We start from the raw sequence: 20,468 nt of genomic DNA, 5'->3' as shown, positions 1-20,468 counted from the left end.
TGAGCCTCTGGGGCTGAGTCATGTCTTGGATTGCGCTGATTTATTGACCTGTGGCCGAAAAAATGAAAGAAACTGGTCCCAGAAAAATGCTAAAGCAACAGCAGAAGCTGTTGGAGTCACACAGCAAAGAGGAAGATTAAAATATTCTAAAAATATTACAAGTCACTGTTCTTACTTACATTTTACACATCGCCCCTTTTGAACTTTTTTGAATTAGGGTTGAACAAAATACAACTATAAAATACTGTAGTTGTTGTTACATATCTGCAATTTTAGGCAAAAATGTATTTATGAGTTACACCTAAATATGAATTAAGTTTAAAATTTAATAACTTTATCAAACACTCACTTATCATTTCGACAACCTTGAGGGTATTTGATAATATAAAAAATTGTTTGAACATTGTTTCAGTATTTGTTTTCTGGCTGGGCTTCCATACACAAAACCTAGTTTTCCTAAGAAAAATCTAATGCAAATCTGTAAACATCACACTCAAGAAAAAAATGAAGGACTCAGGTTAAAAAACACTAAATTATGATAACAGTGTCACATAACAGAAGAATGCGACAACCGTGTCTTCCAGATGCTGGTTCCTTATAAATTGAATAAAAGACATGTCTTTATGCAAATACTGTACATAAGTTGCAATATCCAACGTAAGCTTTCAGTAACAAACAACAATTTCAAGTTTTAGCATCACCAGTTGCCTAAAGTCATTTCTGTGGGCAACATCCACTTCTTCAGTTAGAAATCTGTGTGAAATCAAGCAGCAAAATGAAATTTGACTTTAACTTTGACACTGTTACCATGGTGAACTGTTTTGTTGTAGGAACTTGGTGAGTGACAAAGTCTTCCATCATCTCATAATGACACTTGCCACTTTTTTGGATTTTTTTTGACGATCATATTGGCTTTATGGGTACACACTCCTATGTATACGACACACAAAAACTGTGTTAGGGAAAGAAGTTCAGGGTCAACATGTGTTGGAGTTAGACACTAAAACCTTATGTTGGGTTAAGTTAAAAAAAAAAAAAACAGACTATATGGAAACAAAATCCTACACGTCATCCATGACTTCACGTCCACTTTGTAGTAAATGCAGTAATTATTATGTCTCTAACGTAGCATGTGACATCATCTAGTGACTTTTTCAGGTGCCTTTAGCCACTTTCCACTGAAAACAGTTGGCAACAGTGGCTGTCAGGCTGAGGGAACATTTTCTGGTTGAAGATTCGCTCAGTTTAGTTTGATGAGTGTTGACAGTATGAAGTCATAAATAAATCAGTCATCGTGGTCTCTAGAAACTATCAGGTCTTATTAAAAACAGTATTCACATATGTGTTTTGATGGTGTGCTGAGCTGTTGACAGACTGAGTCTATAAATTGTTCTGCGGGGAAAAGAAGTTTTAAACCCCTAAATGGCTGTAATCCCAAAGAGACGATCCTGAGGGGATGAAAGGAGCAGTCTGACATCACTCTTACTCGTACATTATCAGTTTTTTCCAGTGTGAGTAATAACTGAGCATCCATCATGGTGACTCCTAACAATTATAAACATTATTATTAATATGCAACAGCACGTGTGCTGAGGCAGCTACTCAAATGATTTCTTTAAAATTAGCATAACTCATAAATGTTTGATCATCGGTGTCAAGTGACAAAATGTCCAAACTGAACACATCTGCTTTTCCAAAAACCCACTTTGTATGAAGCGAAGCATGTGAATGTTGGTAGGACACTCATGGTTCAGTGAGGATGGTGGATGTCACCTCATAATAAAATGTAAACAATGACTCGTAACATGAGACAGCGAGTGTTTACTTTATTAACATTTCCCTAAGCCTGTTTACCTACACGGCAGTGGGAAAAGAAAGCTTGTGCATATTTCTTTGGATGGTCTAATCATTTTCTTTTCAAAGTTTAAACATAAGTGATTTCTTTGAGATAAGTTGCCCTCAAATTTTACTATGACTGATCTAGATTTGCACGACTCAATGTTTATTGTCAGCATTATCACTTGTATTATGTGGGTTGTTGTCATTTTTCAGCCTGTCATGACCTGGACTCCCTTAAAAAAGAGATGAGTGTCTCACTTGAGGACAAACCTGATGTGTGGTCTGGGATTTGATCCGGGAGACTTCTGCATCTCAGCCCGATGTTCAGGCCACCGTTTGACCCCTTCTGGAAACTAAAATTATAAAAATTATTACTGCTATGTTTGATTTAATTATCGAGTGAATTATTCGCGAATAAACTTACACATCACGTGATCTGACACTTATTGGCTCTAATGTTCGTTGATTTTTTTCAGGCAACAATTAGAAATTAGAATTTCAGAACATTTTTTAGTTTGTGGTCATAGAAAACTGATTAATTAAAGCATATTTACGTGTGAGAATACGGAACATTTTTTAGCTCAGTTCTTTAGAAAAATGCGCAAGGAAATTTTCATAATGTTTCAGATTTTCTGGATTTTTGAGGAAACAATGCTGGTGGAATTTGGAGCCTAACGGCACAGTTTTTTTCCCCAGGGCCCCTCAGGAGATCGATCCAGCCCTGCATGCAGCATCAGACTGTCTGAACAAATACCTACTCTCTCTCTGAGTCTCAGCCATGAGACATTTTAATGACAGTTTGGAGACTTCAGGGGTCATGGGAAAGAGCAGCTGCTGCTCAGTGCGGATTTCCTTGAATCTTAGAATAAAATGTATATGTATTTTGGATTAAATGGATAAATCACATGTTTGAGGGACTAAAAGAATGAATATCAATCCACATAAAGAAAAATAAAATCACTGTCACACATTTTGCTTTAGGCTACATGTTGGTGCTGCTAGAAAACAAATGTCCATTTAATTTTTTATGTTAGTAACCAATCACTACAATCACCAATCACAATCATCATATAGGATGTTGCCAGTTAACATAAAATAGTCTGCAGTCACTGGACAGATTTTCATATGTCCCACTTAAAAACTTTAATTGTAACATTACACATCATAGTTAAAGATAATTCAAGAGCATGAACGTAACCAATCTTCACTATCCACAAGTTTTCAAAACCATTTGAAGTGTCAGCAATTTAATGTAAAAGATGACCATGAAACTTGACTTATCTTTCAGTTAAAAAATAAAAAATAAATACACAAATAAATATATAAATATATCTCAGAGAAATTGCGTGTGTGCTGTTTCAAACCAAATTTTGAATCACATTGGAAAAACATTCTATAAACATTTACTTTTCATTGGGAGATGTGTTATAATGGCTGGATCCACACATGGGTACAACCAGGCACAGATTTCAAATAAAGTCTCTGCTCAAATAAATTCTGATTTATTGGCCGATGCTCTGTGGTGTCTGTGGTTCAGGAGCTCAAATTGTTTTACCTATAATCTAAAATTCTCATCTCCTCCCCTTCAAATGAAAACTTCAGCCATTTGATATATTAATTGTATTAAACACCAAAGGCCCCGATTAATTCTGCTAGTGTCTGTTTCCAACATAGATTATCTTATTTGTCTGATAATGATTAAAAACACATCTGCTCGACACACTGCTCCACTGGGTGATGCATTGTTTTATTTGGAATTTTCTTTTGTAGAGTTAATGTTAAAGATGTTTTTGCTGATGAAGAGGAGCTCTGATGTGCAGATATGTTGACTTTTGCTTACATCAGACCGCTGTTCATAATTCTGAGCATTTGGAAACATATTTAAAATCATCTCCCAAACAAGTGTTTTGAATTGAAGCAACGTGTCAACAGGTTGCTACAGTGGAATCAGGAAATGTTCATTCAATGTGATTCTAGTCATTTCTAAATCTGTTTTTTATGATTGACTTGAAGTGACTAGAGTTATTCTTTCTGCTTCAAAATCATGAAGCATAATTAGTGTGAGACATTGTGACGTAAGTGTTTACTAATTCAGAGCAGTTACTTTAGCAAGTGAGCTAACAGGCTTTGACTGAGCTGGTAACGTTCTTACATGCAGTGCAACTTAAACATTATTGATAAGGATTTAAGGATTTCCCTCATATTCATGAGACTAAAAATGCATTTGAGTCTCTGTCATCAATTTCCTGTTTGTTATATTCAGTGTTGAGTCTGCAGGTGAACATGTTTCAGACTAAACTCAGCTCAGATTTCTGCTTGGCCCTTTGTAAACTTTGGTTTGAACTTTCTGCACATTCACACTGATCTTCTTACTCTGTCGGGATAATTATCAGCGCCGATAAGCCCGTGGAGAAAAGTGGACTGAGCAACAGCAGCGACACGTGGGTTCAAACCCCACTGAAGGTATGTGACAAAAAGTGTGAGTGTGGTCAAATCAAACATAAAAAGTAAACTAAAAATCAAAAGCTCCGCCCCCTTTAAGAAAACAAGACGAGATCAAGTGCGATGAGTTAGCTAACTAGATCATCATAGTAGCAGTTAGCTGTATATCTTTCTAAGGGGAATAGGACAAGGGAACCTAAAAACATTTATTAATCTGTGATCATTTTTAAGCCTGTGTGTATGGAGGACAAAAAATGACTTATTTAGAAATAAATAAATAAATGTAGAAATAAAAAAACGAATAAATAAATGAATATATGTTGAAATAAATAAAAAATAAATCCGCAGGTGTCCCCGGCTTTGAAGCTGTGTGTCTTCCAGTGTGCAGCTACTGGTCCTACCAACCTGCTCAATGTTTTGTTGTTGCTTTTGTTGCTCTTTTTCTTTCTCTCTACACTTTCCACTCACCCCAACCGGTCGAGGCAGATGGTCGTCCACCCTGAGCCTGGTTTCTCCTGTTAAAGGGAGTTTTTCCTCTCCACTGTTGCCTAGAGCTTGTTCAAGGGGTTTTGTTGGGTTCTCTCTATACATCTTTATAGTCCTCACTTTATTCTGTAAAGTGGCTTGAGATGACTTTGTTGTGAATTAGCGCTATATTGAATTGAATTAAAGGACAAAATGTGCCTTGATTCCAACATTGTGCAACTAGTAAACAAATTAGGGCTTTTAGTCAGTACTTTCTACTCAGTACTTTCTACTCAGTACTCTGGCTTTTATTGTATTTTCAACATGCTTGAGTGCAGAGATATATTGTAAGAGACCTAATACTTTATAAGTGCACTGTGTAAAACTGTAGTGAGTCAAAGCCTATTTTAAATCACTTATCACAACTTTGTATAAGTAACTTTTCTTTTTGAGTTTTGTGGCTTAGGCAGAACATTGTTGTTTGGCACATATGGGCCCCCTTAAAGACACCCAGCAGAAACCAATGACTGTGGAGCTTTAATAATTAATCGATTGTTGATCATGCAAATAACAATCAGGTTTCTCAGGTAAACAGTAAACTCAACAGGTTGGTATTTTTGACTGTCAGACAAAATTAAGCAGTTTGGACGTGTTAGTTTGGGTCTTGGGGGCTGTGTGTGGATGGTTGTCTCTAACTGGAGAGAACATTGCTGGAGGTCCGGCTGCCACTTTTTCCGGCACATCAAGGAGGGTTATTGTTATCCTGCTGCCATAGTCATGGCGCACATTTCTAACTGACCTGAAAATAGATCACACCCTCCCATCGGCTACATATACCACCTGAGACTGAGCGACCTTGACTGGGAAAAACTTAATACTGCGTTCATAACACACACACACACACACATATAGAGGGAGTAAAAACAGCAGCTCGCTCTGTGTCGGATGATGATTTAGGTTTTATGCCCCGAGTACAAACTGTGTCAATGCTTTTTTGTCATTATCTTGGTGTCGTGATTCTGCTACCACCCAAAAAAATAAAATAAAATAAATAACATTCAATGATCAGACAAAAACAGTCAAAATTGACATTGTATAAAAAGGGTCAGTGAATCTCATACGCTGATCCAAACAAACAATGAAATAGTCTGTCACTCTCATGTGGTTTCTGTAGTTTTCACCTAATTAAAATCTAAGACATTTTAAGACACTTTAAAACCTCATTTCACCCTCGTGCTCAAATAGTCAGAGAAAATAAAAAAAGCTACTCATTTAATTTTTTATATGTATGATTTTACTGGATTGTGGCCCAATCAATCAATCAATCAATCTATCAATCAATCAATCAATCAATGTTTTCGCACCTCACGGCCTCCATACTGTACAACCTGCCTCAGCAACACTGTGGCCACGCTGGTCAGTTTCAACGTGGGTGCAGACAGAGACCGATGGACAAATAGAAAGACTGAGACTAAGATGCAGCAGCTTGTGTCTCCGCGTCTTTTCCTTTTTTCTCAGTTCCTCAGGACTTTCCCACATTAAACACTTGGACCATAAAATGTCCCAGCGCCGCTGCTGAACCATCAGTTTGAGGCCGACAGGAGTCTGAAACGTGCCGTCACGTCGTATGGAAACGCGGAACCGGAACCGAACCTCCACCTGCAGCTGATCCGCGCGCCTCCTGCGCAAAATGACACGAGCGCTGCTCCCCGTCACTGGATTTCGAAGCGAACCCGAGCTGCGGAGTTTTACCCCAAAAATCAGTGGGATTCTTCAAACATTGTGGAAAAGCGCCGAACTTCTAGTGACACCGACTGAGAAAACCGCAAACTGTGCGCAGGTTATCTGAACATTCCGGGGTATTTATTCACTATTTATTCACTATTTCACTATTTAGTGAAATAGTTCACGTTTGTGAAGAAACGGTTTCGTAGCCAACACTGGAGCCACCATGAGCCTGTGGTCGAACGACTCCGTCCCGGACCTTTACGCCGGGACGCTGCCACCGTTGCTGGGCTCAAACTTCTCCTCAAACGGCACCAACGGCTCCCAGTACCACGGCGCCGCCCCGCTGAACCTGAGCCGGGCGGTGCCGGTGGGCATGGTGCTCGCCTTCTTTATCATGTTCGCCATCGTGGGGAACATCCTGGTGATCCTGTCGGTGGTTTGTAACCGCCACCTGCGGACCCCGACCAACTACTTCATCATCAACCTGGCCATCGCGGACCTGCTGCTGGGAACCACCGTGCTGCCGGTGTCCGCCACCCAGGAGGTCAGTGTGAGGGGGTCGCTGATCAGCTTTTGGTCCAGAGACAGTGGAGATTGCAGAGCAGTAAATGTAAATGAAAGTAAAAATGGAGGAAAAGCGTAAAACAAAACGAAGAATGAGAATCCAGAAACGATAGAAAATGGGCAAAAATTCATTTTAAACAATCAGTGTAACGACAGGAAATAAAAAGTTTTAGTTTAGAAACAAAAAATTTGGTTTGGTCTGAAATGTTATGTTTTTGTAGACTCAGTTTCGGGCTTTGGATTCTTTTAAAACCACACACAGACCTCGGGTGGATTTTTCAGACTTTTTAATTAATCTTTCACTTATTTACAATATTTACTTGTGGTTGTCCACAAGACGCATTAAAAGAATAACAGGGAAGGAGAAAGAAAGGAAAGAAGGACAGTGAGCAATGGAGTGAGTAACAAACAAATGAATGGAAATCAATACATTTAATGAATAGAAGAAATATCTTGTGAATGCTGTTTATATCCTTTAAGACTCAGCTGTGTGTCATTGTTGGCTAGTTATATTTTTTGTTCATTATAAATATGTGTTAATTAGATTTTAATCCCACCTAAAATAAATCAAAACGAGCCTTTTCATTGTGAGGATTTACTGTTTTTCTGTGTTTTTTATTTATTTGTTTTTACCGAATAATCTGGGATATTGGACTGTTGGAGAAAAAATCTCCAACAGTCCCGTTATTAGAAAATAACACCACTTTTTCCTCAATGGAAAAGAATCATCAGTTTATCAAAACACACTTTAAACGACAAACTTTTCCCCTTAAACCAGTTAAATTACAGACTTACTGCAGTGTTTTGTAGCTTTTTCCATTTAAAGAAAGACCCAAGACATTTGTAGGGTTTGTGCTGACCGACTCTCAGATGTGTGAGGTGCAGTAGTAAGTACAAAATGTCCATGTGAAATATAGTAAAAGTAAAATGTGTTTGAAAATAGAACAACTCAAGTAAAGATCATATTGGACCAGTTACAGAAACTTCATAAGTCCTTAGTAAGTTGGGGATGTTTAAAACAGGAATTTTCTAAATTTGGTATGACAGGAGCAGATCCTGTCAGCTTTGTCTTTTTTCTGAGTTTAGAAAATCTTAAATAGTGTCCCTACATCCAAGTTTATGTTACCTAGCAACATACAGTATATTAAAATGACTACAGGGCATTTTTTCTCTTCTGCAACACAACATTGTGATTCACCTGATGACAGTTTACTAGTGGTGTAAAAGCAATGAAAGAGCAGCTGTGTGCTACAAAAACCCAACACTGATAGAGAAGTTAAAATTACGTCAGTTGTAATGTTAATGTCTTAGAATAAAAAGTTTTTTTTGTAAATATGGAAATAAAAATGGGATTACTCAGTCCAATTAGATTTTGTCTTAGGAACTTGGGTAAATGTAACTACTTACTTTTGACCATTGAAATACAGGCACCAAATACTGCAATTTATCTTGTGTATACACACCAATGACCACCTGTGCAGTTTAATGGAATCCAATACAGCAGTTCTGCCATGAATCCTGCTTTTACGGGCTTTTTATTTCTAAGGTGTTAGGCTGAACCTGTCAGAAAGAATGTGTTTATCTTTTGCCAAAGAATTGTATCACTCTGAAAAAGCACCACTCACAGTGGGTTTAAGGAACACTGTTACTGATAGTTGATAAATCTAATGCTATAAGTCACCGATAAGAACGACTTCAGGGCCTTTCTCCAGGAGAAATGTTGTCTTTATATCCAGTTATTTGACAGGAAAACCTGGACCATTAATATTCTTGAAAACAGCCACAGGGCATCTTGGACAAAAGCTGTTAGAAACAAATTCATTTTTCCGGCTGCACTGATTTATTAACAATTATAAGTGCAGGCTGACTTAGCTGTTGACTAATGTCCTAATAATTTTTACACTTTTATAGGTGCAGATGAGTGTGGTGTCAACAGGAATTGTGGGCACTGTGTGGGGCTGGCTGAAATAAAAAGCTTTTCATTTTCTGGTCAATTTATTGTCATAATGACTTATTGTTAGAATATAATAGAATGTCTATAAATACTTGGTGTCACATTTTTTCTTTGTTTATTTTTGCACATCTGCTTTTTTCCAATGTGAACACAAACCAGGGCAACTTCAGGTTCAGTATTCACTGAGCCTTCAGATACTTTGTGGGGGCATAAAGACAGCAGGAGTAGAGTTGGGAATCAAAACGTAGACAAAACGTAACTTAGGTTCACTTAGGTTTAACAGTCCTGGTTCCATCTTAGAAAACTCACAGAACGCACTTTGCAAAATGAACCAATAAGTCACAACTCTTAAAGACTTTTCTCTTGTAAATTGTGACAATAAGGTTTTGTTTTCCTTGTTTTGGTGTAGATTTTCAGAGTACTGCCACCTTTGCTCTGAGTGTGGGATGTACCCAGTTGAGAAGCAGCGATGAACAAATTTGCACAATAAACAGGAACAACAATAAAAGAAAATATAATTTTGTTGTCTGAGCATTTAACTATTGACATTTTTCTTTTAAACATTTTGGAATCAACACAGGAAATAATTAAGAACTGGAATCGATAAGCAGAGCTGCAATCAGATTCGAGATTGCTAAACTTACCCAACCCTAAGCAGGAGGTGGAGATCAAACCATCAACTCCAGCATATTACTAGATATACTGAACTTGGCTATTGAAAACCACCAACAAGCTCAAATAGTTTAGTATTAACTTCAGTCCAAGAAAGTTGTTCTTAACCCACAAAATGATTTAAACATTCTCTTGTATTCTACACCAGGTGCATGTTTCAGTAGCTAACCTTCAGGCTCCACCTTTCCCTGCAGGTCTTGAACTCCTGGGTGTTTGGTAGGATCTTCTGTGACATCTGGGCAGCATTGGACGTCCTGTGCTGTACAGCATCCATCATGTCTCTTTGCGTCATTTCTATCGATCGATACATCGGAGTTCGCTACCCATTGCAATACCCGATGATCGTCACAGAGAAGCGGGCGCTTCTTGCAATGCTCGGCGTCTGGATCCTCTCCTTCGTGATCTCCATTGGCCCACTGCTGGGCTGGAAACAGCCACCGTCCCAGGTACTAAAACATCTTTGTGTGAGGATATCAATGTCTAATATAAAAATACTAATTAAATGTATCTGGGCTTTATAACACGACCTCAACTAAAATCCATTTGTAAGGTGTATTGATAATAGTTCTTTTTGTTAATAGACAATAACACAGATTTTGTAATAAACCTTTATATACAGAAAAAATGAAAATACCTACTGTTGAACACGGTAGCTAGAACTGTGACCCCAAACACACATCAAAGCTGGTTGTGGAATATGTGAAGTAGATTTGGGAATGAACGTCACAAAACTTGACCTCAACTCTGTATAAGATATGTAGACCCAACCTGTTCTCGTTCTTGAGGCATCGAAAAGCGCAGCTTTGTCCAGTCCCCTCTGCATTACACGCAGATGATTAGGGTACCCGTTAGCGTCCGTGATCAACGCGCTGAGCTTCAGTGTCATACAAAAGAAACCTGAGGTTTTAAACTTTGGATTGTAACTGTTTCATGTTTGTCTTGTCATCATTCTGCCATCATTGGACAAGAGGCTGATGAGTGGGAGTTTTCCTGGTAAATAAAGGTGAAATAAAATCCAATTAACTCAAGTCATCTTCACTCTTGTTCTTGCTGCAGGACGACACCAAGTGTCAGATCAATGAGGAGCCTTTCTACACCCTCTTCTCCTCATTCGGCTCCTTCTATATCCCCCTGGCTGTTATCCTGGCGATGTACTGCCGAGTCTACATCGTGGCCAAACGCACCACCAAGAACCTGGAGGCTGGCGTGATGAAGGAGCACCAGCAGGACTCCAATGAGCTCACGCTGAGGATCCACTGCAGGAACCAGCAGATCCACGACATGTGTCCCTCAGCCGGACGGAGCTCGCTCTCCGTCAAACTGCTCAAGTTCTCCAGAGAGAAGAAAGCTGCCAAGACCCTGGGCATGGTGGTGGGCATGTTCATCTTCTGCTGGCTTCCTTTCTTCCTGGTTCTACCCATTGGTAAGTGTGCAGCGTCTTTATCTTTAAAATTTAGTTTTAAAGTTCTGGTAGCGTAGCATTTCTGCAGGACAAAATCTCACACAAAATTTTTTTTAAAGCATAAAACAGAAATATACAATAGAAAAAACATTGAAATCCAAATAATATAATTAATCACCATTTCGATATAATATCTCATTGTGTTGCATTGGTTTGGAGCCAAACAACTTTGTTGGCCCTTCTCTCATTATGTTACATTTATACCACAGTGGACATGATTTGATCAGTGAGTATTTTCATAATCGATTAATCATTTTCATTAATTTCCAAGCGAGAACATTAAAAGGTTACAAATATTTTCTGGTTCCACTCCCAGAGAGAGAACTTGTTGCTCTCCCTGCTGGTAAACAATTTGACATTTAAAGATCAGTGCTGCCTGTTGTGTCTGGGAATTTTTGACATTTCATAGACAACTGGAACATCGATATTCAGAATAACTGTTAGTTTCACACGTTCCTCTACCATAGAGTTCACTCCACCTGTAACGCAGTATTTACAGGGAGCATCACAAACTTCACGTCTCCTGTATGTGGACTATCACATGCAGTATTACGCCTGTGTCTGTCTGCCAGATGCTTCTTTACCACAGTAACATAGTGAAACGCTTGGATCTCAATAAACTGGAGGAAAAATCGGTTGAACAAGTGATTCTGATACGCTGACTGAAACAGTTTCTAATGTGTCCATGGACAATCCAACAAAACCACAATCATGTAAAGAAAAACTTGGCTCTGACCCTCTTTGCACAGCCAGCGTTAAGGAGCAAACGTTTGCTTTGATTCCCATCATGAAAATAATATGGGCAAGAAATAATATTTCTTCAGTGCCTAAATCATAGCATCTGTTTGTAGACATTGAAATGTTTTTGATTTGATCAGCTAAAAGGTCACGTTTCGTTTTTAAGATCCTCCTTGATCAGATTCACACTCTCACCTGCCTTTTTATTTAGATCATATCAAAAATGTAAATGATCTAACTGACAACCTTATAAACTGTAACTCTTCCAAATGTGCTACAGAGAGGAAGCAACAACAACCCTGCATTCACATTTACAAAGACAACTCTGCAGATGCATGGATTTGATTAATTCTTCATTAACTGATCAACACGTTTAAAAACTGATAAATAATTTCAGGAAAAATGCCTAAATTTTCTTATGCCACCGTTTAAGATGTAAATGTTTGCTTCTCATTCTGACAGTAATCTGAACATTGAGGGTTTGGATTGTTGCACACAAGAGCTTTTGGCAAGTTATGATAGTTATGATCATTTTTCACCATTTCCTGACGTTTTACAGGACGAACGATCAGTTCATTAAAACAGATGAGTTAGTAATGAAAATAAAGTTTATTTGCAGCACTGGAATCATATAAAAACAGAGTCAATCAGCAAATCGTGATGTGAGAAACTGGACCCTGATTTAAATTCTTGATTCATTACCAAAATTGTCCAAACAGGATTTTTCATGTATCAGCACCTAGATATGAAAGATGTGTGACTTTAAATGCAGCATAAAAACTAAAAATGCAGCTATTAAAAATGAACAGCAACAAAGTGATCTGATAGATCCGACTCTCATCTTTTTGGTGAACTGTGATGTAAACGGGGTCCCTGAATGCAACATACAGCTACAACTATTAGCTCCTAAACCATAAAAAAGGTGGCTCATTCCTTTAAATGACTGTGGCTCTCGAATAGTGTAATTAAATTCTTAAAAACGTATATTTATATTCATATTCACGAAGATCTGATGATCAAAACTAAATCAAATAAACAATTCTATAAAGGGTTCAAGTGTGACTGATTGTGAGAAACCCTTCAGAAACTGCACATTTTTATTTTAGTCGTCTTCATAGTTGAAATATTTGGCCTGAACATCGATGCTTCAGATCCAACGTCACAGACCAATCAGCAGCCAGAGAATCCAGGAAGCACAAGTGACTCGTGTGTTTTTCTCAGAGTGTCTCACAGTGACTGAGAGACATGAGATCAGTGGAGAAACAAGTTAAACACACTTGTTATTTCTGTATTTTCTATGATTGATTTCCCACAATATGGACGCTCGAGTGATGCCAGACATTCTCCTGCTCGATAAAACAGATTAGCGCTGAGCCTTCTCGGATTAGTCAAGTTGGACAGGAAGCTGTTTGTGTTCGTAAATACTGAGCGAACTGTGTCAAAGCCAATGAATCAGAGCCCAGACAGCTCTGAGATCTTGCTCCTTTAAAGGCCCAGAAAGAAACCAATCACATTCTGAATGTATAACCAGCACTTCTACATACAGGATGAAGATCTCTGATGTTCTGTTGTCAGCATCCATCAGTTGTGGGCCGGAAACTAATTATTTTATAATGATTGTTTGGAGGTTGTTGTCTTTAAAAACACACACACATATAAAATTGTGTCAGAATTAATTGTTGTGAATCCACGAATCATTTCCACGTTTGATTAAACCTTCTCAAATAAGAGAACTTTTATTTATATACATTTAGGATTTTCTGCACGACCTTGACCCAAAACATGATTAGATCTAGTTCTAAGCTTGTTTAAAGGAACCCAATTAAAGCAATGGGACCAACGATTACACTTCTTAATTTATTTACTGTGGGAAAGGATCCAATCTGACATTTTTGTGTGCAGCACAAATATGTGAACCCATGTCTTCAGTAAAGGATGTGACCCCCCCCCCCCTCCCCCCTCTTTTACAGCATTAATTTTAACTAAATGTTTATTAGTTCTGTGTCAGCTTGGGGAGGTTTTAGTCCATTAATAGCTCTATCAGTGATGGCAGTCGTCCTGGACCAGAGGCAGCAAAGCAGGTCTAAACTCTGATGCTGCCACAAACATGTTTCACAGATGGGACAAGATTCTTATGTTGGAATGGAAAGTTTGGTCATTACCAAAAACAACACTTCTAATTCAAACCATTAGGTTCTTCCAACAGCTTTTTGCTTTACCCACATGAAACCTATGCACAGGCAGCAGTACGGGCTTTGTCCTTTAGCCCTGACACCCTGATGGTGGATTCTGATCAACATTTTCATGTTTCTGGATATATTTTTCAGTTTTATATGACAAACAATCATAAAATCCTCGCAGTTCCTCTCACATTTAATTGCTTAATCATTTACAAGTTGCATTTCTAGAAAAATTACTATATAATACTATAATTACTGTATTACTATATATATAATAACTGTGATGACAACACAGTTTTAATTTTCTACGACTGGTCTTCTGCTTTAGTCCATAACGTCATTTAATCAATAACAAAGTGTCCAACTTTTAGGAGTTCACACTGTAACTGTCCATTTCAGCAGACTCCATCCGGACTTAAGCAACGTTACTGTCAAAACGGAATCGAAGTCTTTGATCTCCAAAAAAGGTTTCCAGCTCTAACTCTTAAACATGAGCCAGAACAACATTTATTTAACTTTAAGACCCGGCCGAGTCCAAATGAAGCGCTACCCTTAATCCTTCCGGCTACTGGTGACCTTTGGAACACAGCAGCCTTCATAACAGAGAGAATAAACTGGTTTAATATTGGCCCAAAGCAGACTGATCCATTGGTGCTCAGAGAATCAGTTCTGTGATCAGAGGAGGTTCATACTCACTGTTTGCTGTTACACATCACAGGTGGAGCTAAAGGCAAAGATGCTGCTGCCAATGTTCATCACAGAATTGGAAACACCTGCAGGCCAAAGCCAGAGTGAACAGAAATCCTTTATTTTTACTTTCAAACCAGGAATTAAAAGTATTTATCAAACCAGTTTGGACCTAAAAGAAACTGCAAAAGTCAATAATATTAATAATAATAATAGTAATGTTAAGCATTATTTAGAACAGAGTAGTTATAGTCAGTGTTATTAAAATTTGATGTTACAGCATTTATCAGTTGACAGACTACAAGAATAGACGTTGTGAATGAGCATGAATGTCATTAAATGCCGTGTTAGCGTACAGCTACATGCACCGCGACAACTAATCACGCATGTCAACTAATCATGGGGGAAACATCCAGGCTTGTTTTTCTTGCTCGTCTTGATTTTTTTGCATAATGAAGAAAACATTTTCTCCTTCCACTCAGCAGAGGTGTGAACGTGTCTGAGGCTGCAGCTTTAATCCAGCTCCGGGAATAAAAGCAGTCACGAAGTAACACAGCATTAAATTAAACCCAGTCTCCTCACAAAGGGAGGAGGTCCAGTTTGTTCTCACTGCTGATTTACCGAGGACGCAGTGCAGATCGTGACTCAGCATTAAAGTGCACAGTGCATCGCAGAGCAGAGGAGAATGTGACCTGATATTTAGGGTCAGAAAATGTCCGGCTCAGCCTGCAGAGGTCAATGCAGCCACAGCATGAACATGAGGAGAAGTCAAGTGTCCTGTTGATGGAGGAAGTGATCAGAGGCTTCATCCTGTGGAGAGAAGGAGTCAGATTTGATCTTTTTTACACTTACAATGGCAGCAGGTTGTTCATTAACAACAGTTCGGTGGTTCAATCCCCGTCTCCCTCCGTCCATGTGCCAAAGTTGTTGTTACTGTTTGAAATGTTCACGTTTAATAACTAGACAAGCAGAGGAAATAATGGAAGATGAGACAAAGGGAGAAAAAGCTGAGGCACGACGTTCCTCACCCTGAGCGTTTACCAGCTCTGCTGTTTTATCTCAACCAGGACTTTGATCAGGTGTTGTTGCTCTGATCACAGGTAAATACTTTCCCAACACCAAACCAGCACTGAGAACAGAAAACAAATGGGTTCTACACTGTTTAAAAGCGGCTGCTGTGATGCTCAGAAGTCTGAGAACAAAAAAGAAAACAAAAACTTTTCCTTTTTTATTCTTGTGCAGTGGAAGAATTAGCAAACGTGGACTAATGTGGTGTTTAGAGTCACATGTTTTTCCTATGACGGGCATCAGGTTAAACAGTACAGTTCTTCATATATAGTCAGAGCCTGCAGCCTGAGGCGCAGGATGGCCTTACAAGTCCATGTTCAGGGAGAAATAATCCACCTGCTCAGGAGTCCGTGGTATCTGAAGAACATCAAAAACCTGATCCACGAAATCCCACAGAATCCTTTGATAAATCCCCCCAAAAACCTCCAACATACTCAGATCACCGGCTTCATTTACAGGTCAGCACCTCCGAGGAGAGAGGAGGAAGGAAAGCAGGAGGCGAAGGAGGAGCAAACGGAGGAGAGAGGTAGAGGAGAGAACATGAGAAGGAAAAGAGAGAGAGGAAAAAGTTGTGAGGAGACAAGTGGAGAGGAACAAACAGTGAGAGCGGATAAGGGAAGGAGATGAGGCAAGAATGAGAGGAGAGGAAACGAGGATAGACTGTAGGACCCTCTGAAACAAAATGCACAAAATGACACGTTATCAAAAACAGACACAAATAGTTTTTTGTAAACTTGTTTTAATAAAGGTTGGTGATTTTCAAGCAACTCACTTCATGCAGAGGCTTTGGTTCAGGGATTGTCGGCCCCTGTAGCTCCAGTAACTCTTCCATGACTGAATACCACGACTTGTTGTTTGGTTATTCTATTATTACTTTTTACTCATTTGTACATATTGAGGTTTGCAGTATTTTGGTCCAGACTGTGTAAAGTGGAGCGTGTCGGCACCATGTTCACAGCTCAGGTGGTGTTGTGGTAAATGCTGCCGCCTGGTGGTGAAAGTCTGATCTGTAGTTTATCAGTAGAACTGCTTTATAAACCATAAAATCAAATATTTATACTCAACAATTGTTCATAATCTAGTTGTTTTTTAAAAACATAGAAATATCAATTTAAGTACTGGATGCAGTTTGTTTAACAGAACTTTACTCACAGATTTAATGAGTCCTGAGCCCTTTGTCTTCACCGTGATGGTCACAGCTCCGTCACACTGGGATGTTGCTCTGATCTGTTTTTAAAGTTCATGTGTCTGTGTGTGTGTCCTCAGGCTCATTTAACAGCAGCCTCCATCCTCCTGAAATCTGCTTTAAAGTTGTTTTCTGGCTCGGATACTTCAACAGCTGCCTGAACCCCATCATCTACCCCTGCTACAGCCGCGAGTTCAAACAGGTAACAGTTCGAATAATTGAAAAGACTACAGCTGCGAGTGCTACTACTGTTGGTACTACTACTATTACTACTGATGCTACAGCTCTGGACTAACAGGTTTTTTTGTTTCTAGGCCTTCATCCGGATCCTGCACTGCCGTTGGAAGAAGAAGCGTCAGGGGTGGCAGGCATACTCCAGCTACCGCTGCCATCAGGGCTCCAACACCTCGTCCTGCCTTAACGGTAGCCAGCAGACGCTGTCCTCCATCAGCCCAAGCCCACGCTGCATCACCTCCAAGCTCCATCCCTGGCCCTCCTCCTCGAACCGGGGACTCCTTCCTGGCTCAGGAGGGAGTGGACGGCCGAGCTTGATGTCCCCGCTTGCTAAGAATGCTGGGATGACGCTGGGGGTCGGAGCGAGGCGAGAGGTGGTGTTGAATGGTCAGAGTGTAAACAGAGAAGCAGACCAGCAGCACAGAGCTGCACAGGAAACGCCGGCATCTAAACTGTAATTGGACACTAACTGACCCACCGGCTGCTGCTTTTACAAACACGCACAAGTCATGAGACATTTTGTCCACTAAGGTGTGGTGATTCTACCTGTAGGGTGTTTAACACACCTGTGAAACCTGAAGCTGGACCAGAAACACACCACGGCATCTTGCAGGTTTCTGATTGTACATTGTCAAGACTTTTATCACTTTTATCACCTGGGGCTTCTAACAGATCACCATCACTGCACGTTGTGTGTGAGGAGGTAAAAGCTTCACTATTAGGTAAAACCACAATATAAATCACCAAACTTTAACGTTAAAACTGTAAAGAAAAAACAATCAGGAATCATCAAAATCATTCATTCAAAAATAAGAAAACAAAAATACAGCTTTTAAAAGAGTCTTAGCTTAAAGTGTATCAGAAATGTTTCTAAATCTCTCCTAACAGAAATCGCTAAGCTTAAAACCTTACTAATACCTTATAATTTAAAAAACAAGGCGACATAATTATTTAAAAAATAACTGAACAGTAATTTAGGTGGATAAAATATAAGAGTGAACCTAATGAAAAGCTCATTATATGATACTTGTTTCTATCAGTTTACATATTTTTCTTTCTTTATACTTCAAAGAATAGTTTGGGATTTTTCAAGTTGGTCTTAACAAAAACCTCCAGGGTTGGTTATTTATATGTCTGGTGATCTGTACAGCCCTTGTTCTGTGGGAAAAGTCCACCTGTGATTCACGGTGGATCTCATTTTCTTCAGTTCTGTCACACTTCAACTGTAGACAGTCGGAGACACTGTGGAAAGGACAAATCAATTAATAAATGAAGCTTTTATTTTATTTATTTTTATTTAACCAGATAAAACCCACTGGGGTCTCTCGTTGTTTGGTGATTAAGAAAGAACTGAAGGCTTCAAGTAAAATGAGTTCTGAGATCTTCAGCTCTGTTCGAAGCATATTGCAAGTCGGGGAAACTGTAAAACTGAATGCTCGCTTCCCCATTTCAGTCCGAACAATGAGGAACAGCGAGCTGATAAATGTCACTCGAACGTAAAGCACAACGGCTTTTGGTTCTTTGTAGAAGAGAGCAAATATACATCGGAGCCAAGCTAAGACGAGCCTTATAAATCAGCATCATCCAGAGATGACACCTTCATATGCTCAAAGGCCACTCAGCTTCACAGGGATGTGGTGGACGTCTACAAGCCACGATAAAGCTCAAGGCTTTGTGACAGACTGTTCAGAGACGGGGGGTAAAAAGGTTGTTGATGCAAGACACTTCCACAATCTGATGGAGAAGCAGGATGTGTTACGACGATAAAACCCGAGCTTCACCCTCAATTTGTGGACCACGATGGCAATGTGTGACCATTTGTCAGATAACCCTCAAGATTATATTAAGAGCGGTTCTGAAAATTCCAAAATATATATTTTTAGAATTACCCAGAAATTCCAACTAAATTTAATTAAAGGCATTATTTTAAAATTGTTATATTTCTTAATTTTAAATTCTTAATTTTTAATAGTTCGATTAATTAGCTAAAATAATCTACAAAATCTACCTAGAAAATTTCCCCAAATTTGTATTCTTTGAAAAAAAAACACACCAAAAAAACAATGTAAAGTTTGAAAGGAAATTTGCAAAAAAATCTAAATAAATAGCAATGATAATATAAATAAAATATAAATATTATTTTAGATTTTTATTATCATCAAATCAATTTTATCAACATTAAAAAAATTATCTTGAAATTTTAACTATAAGTAAACTTCTAAAAACAAAAAGAAAACAACAAAATCTCATTTTGTATTTCTGCATCCGTATGTTGGTTTCCATGTCTTTATTATTGATGAGGACTTTACAAATGGATTTTGATCTTTCCTGTTATTTTAATTATTATAATAGGTCACTAAAATCCCCTTAAGTGATGATAGTAAGACTCTTATTGTGCAAAAACTAATAAACAACGCTGGAGGTTTTCACTTTAATTTTAATGCAGCTTGATCACAGGTGACCACTAGAGGAACTGCATCTGTTTTTATTTAATTTTTTTAAATCTCCTGATCTTACTCAGAATCATAAATATTTCGTATCTGAAATCCTGCAGCCATTGTTGTCAGCTGTGTGTGTGGGTGTGTGTGGCTTCATTTGTGGATATATTACACTGTGTGACTGATGATCCTTCTGTTAAGTAAATCCAACTTCAGCATTGATGTAACACAGAAAGAATGTCAAACAAACAGTAGATGTGTGTGTGTGTATATATATATATATATATATATATATATATATATATATATGTTTTTTCATAGAGCTGGATTAAACATGTCTTGGATCTGTCTCTTTGTTGGAGATGAAACTGTAAACAGAGAAAAATATGTCAATGAATGTCACAGTGTTCTTTTCAAAAATAAAAGTAAAGAAATATTTTGAAGTGTTGCACTTACATATCATACTTAAATAAATTAAATAACTGCAAGTGAATGTGAAAAATCATTCTCATTCTCAGTCATAGCGGATTGAAATGTGAAGATGCAAATATGAAACAACATTCAATGGGACTTTCACTCAGGAATCATAGAAATAAATTCTTAAACTCTTGCTGCTGATGTACATAGTTCAGTAAATGTGAATGTTGAGTTTTTTTTTATTATTAAACCAGAAGCCCAAACTCCCTTAAGTGCGATACATCATCAATATTGTTTTAATTCTTGTTATTTTTAATAATTATTATAATAATAATAATAATTATTATTATTAGTAGTAGTAGTAGTAGTAGTGGACTAAGTATTAGTAGTGTTT

General features: G+C 38.4%; 1 protein-coding gene across 1 annotated transcript; it reads left to right on the top strand.

The window, feature by feature from the left end:
• The first annotated feature begins 6,165 nt into the window (after positions 1–6,165).
• Positions 6,166–20,095, top strand: LOC137108160 (alpha-1A adrenergic receptor-like). The gene is made up of 5 exons (XM_067492512.1): positions 6,166–7,018; positions 9,859–10,110; positions 10,721–11,087; positions 17,066–17,187; positions 17,300–20,095. The coding sequence occupies exons 1-5, from the start codon at positions 6,698–6,700 to the stop codon at positions 17,675–17,677; spliced, it is 1,440 nt and encodes a 479-aa protein (XP_067348613.1). The 5' UTR covers positions 6,166–6,697; the 3' UTR covers positions 17,678–20,095.
• Positions 20,096–20,468: the final 373 nt, after the last annotated feature.

This window comes from Channa argus, chromosome 22 (genome assembly GCF_033026475.1).
Source record: "Channa argus isolate prfri chromosome 22, Channa argus male v1.0, whole genome shotgun sequence".
Taxonomy (NCBI): Eukaryota; Metazoa; Chordata; class Actinopteri; order Anabantiformes; family Channidae; genus Channa; species Channa argus.
Note: the sequence above shows the minus strand (reverse complement) of the source record. Positions and strands in the feature narration are given on the sequence as shown.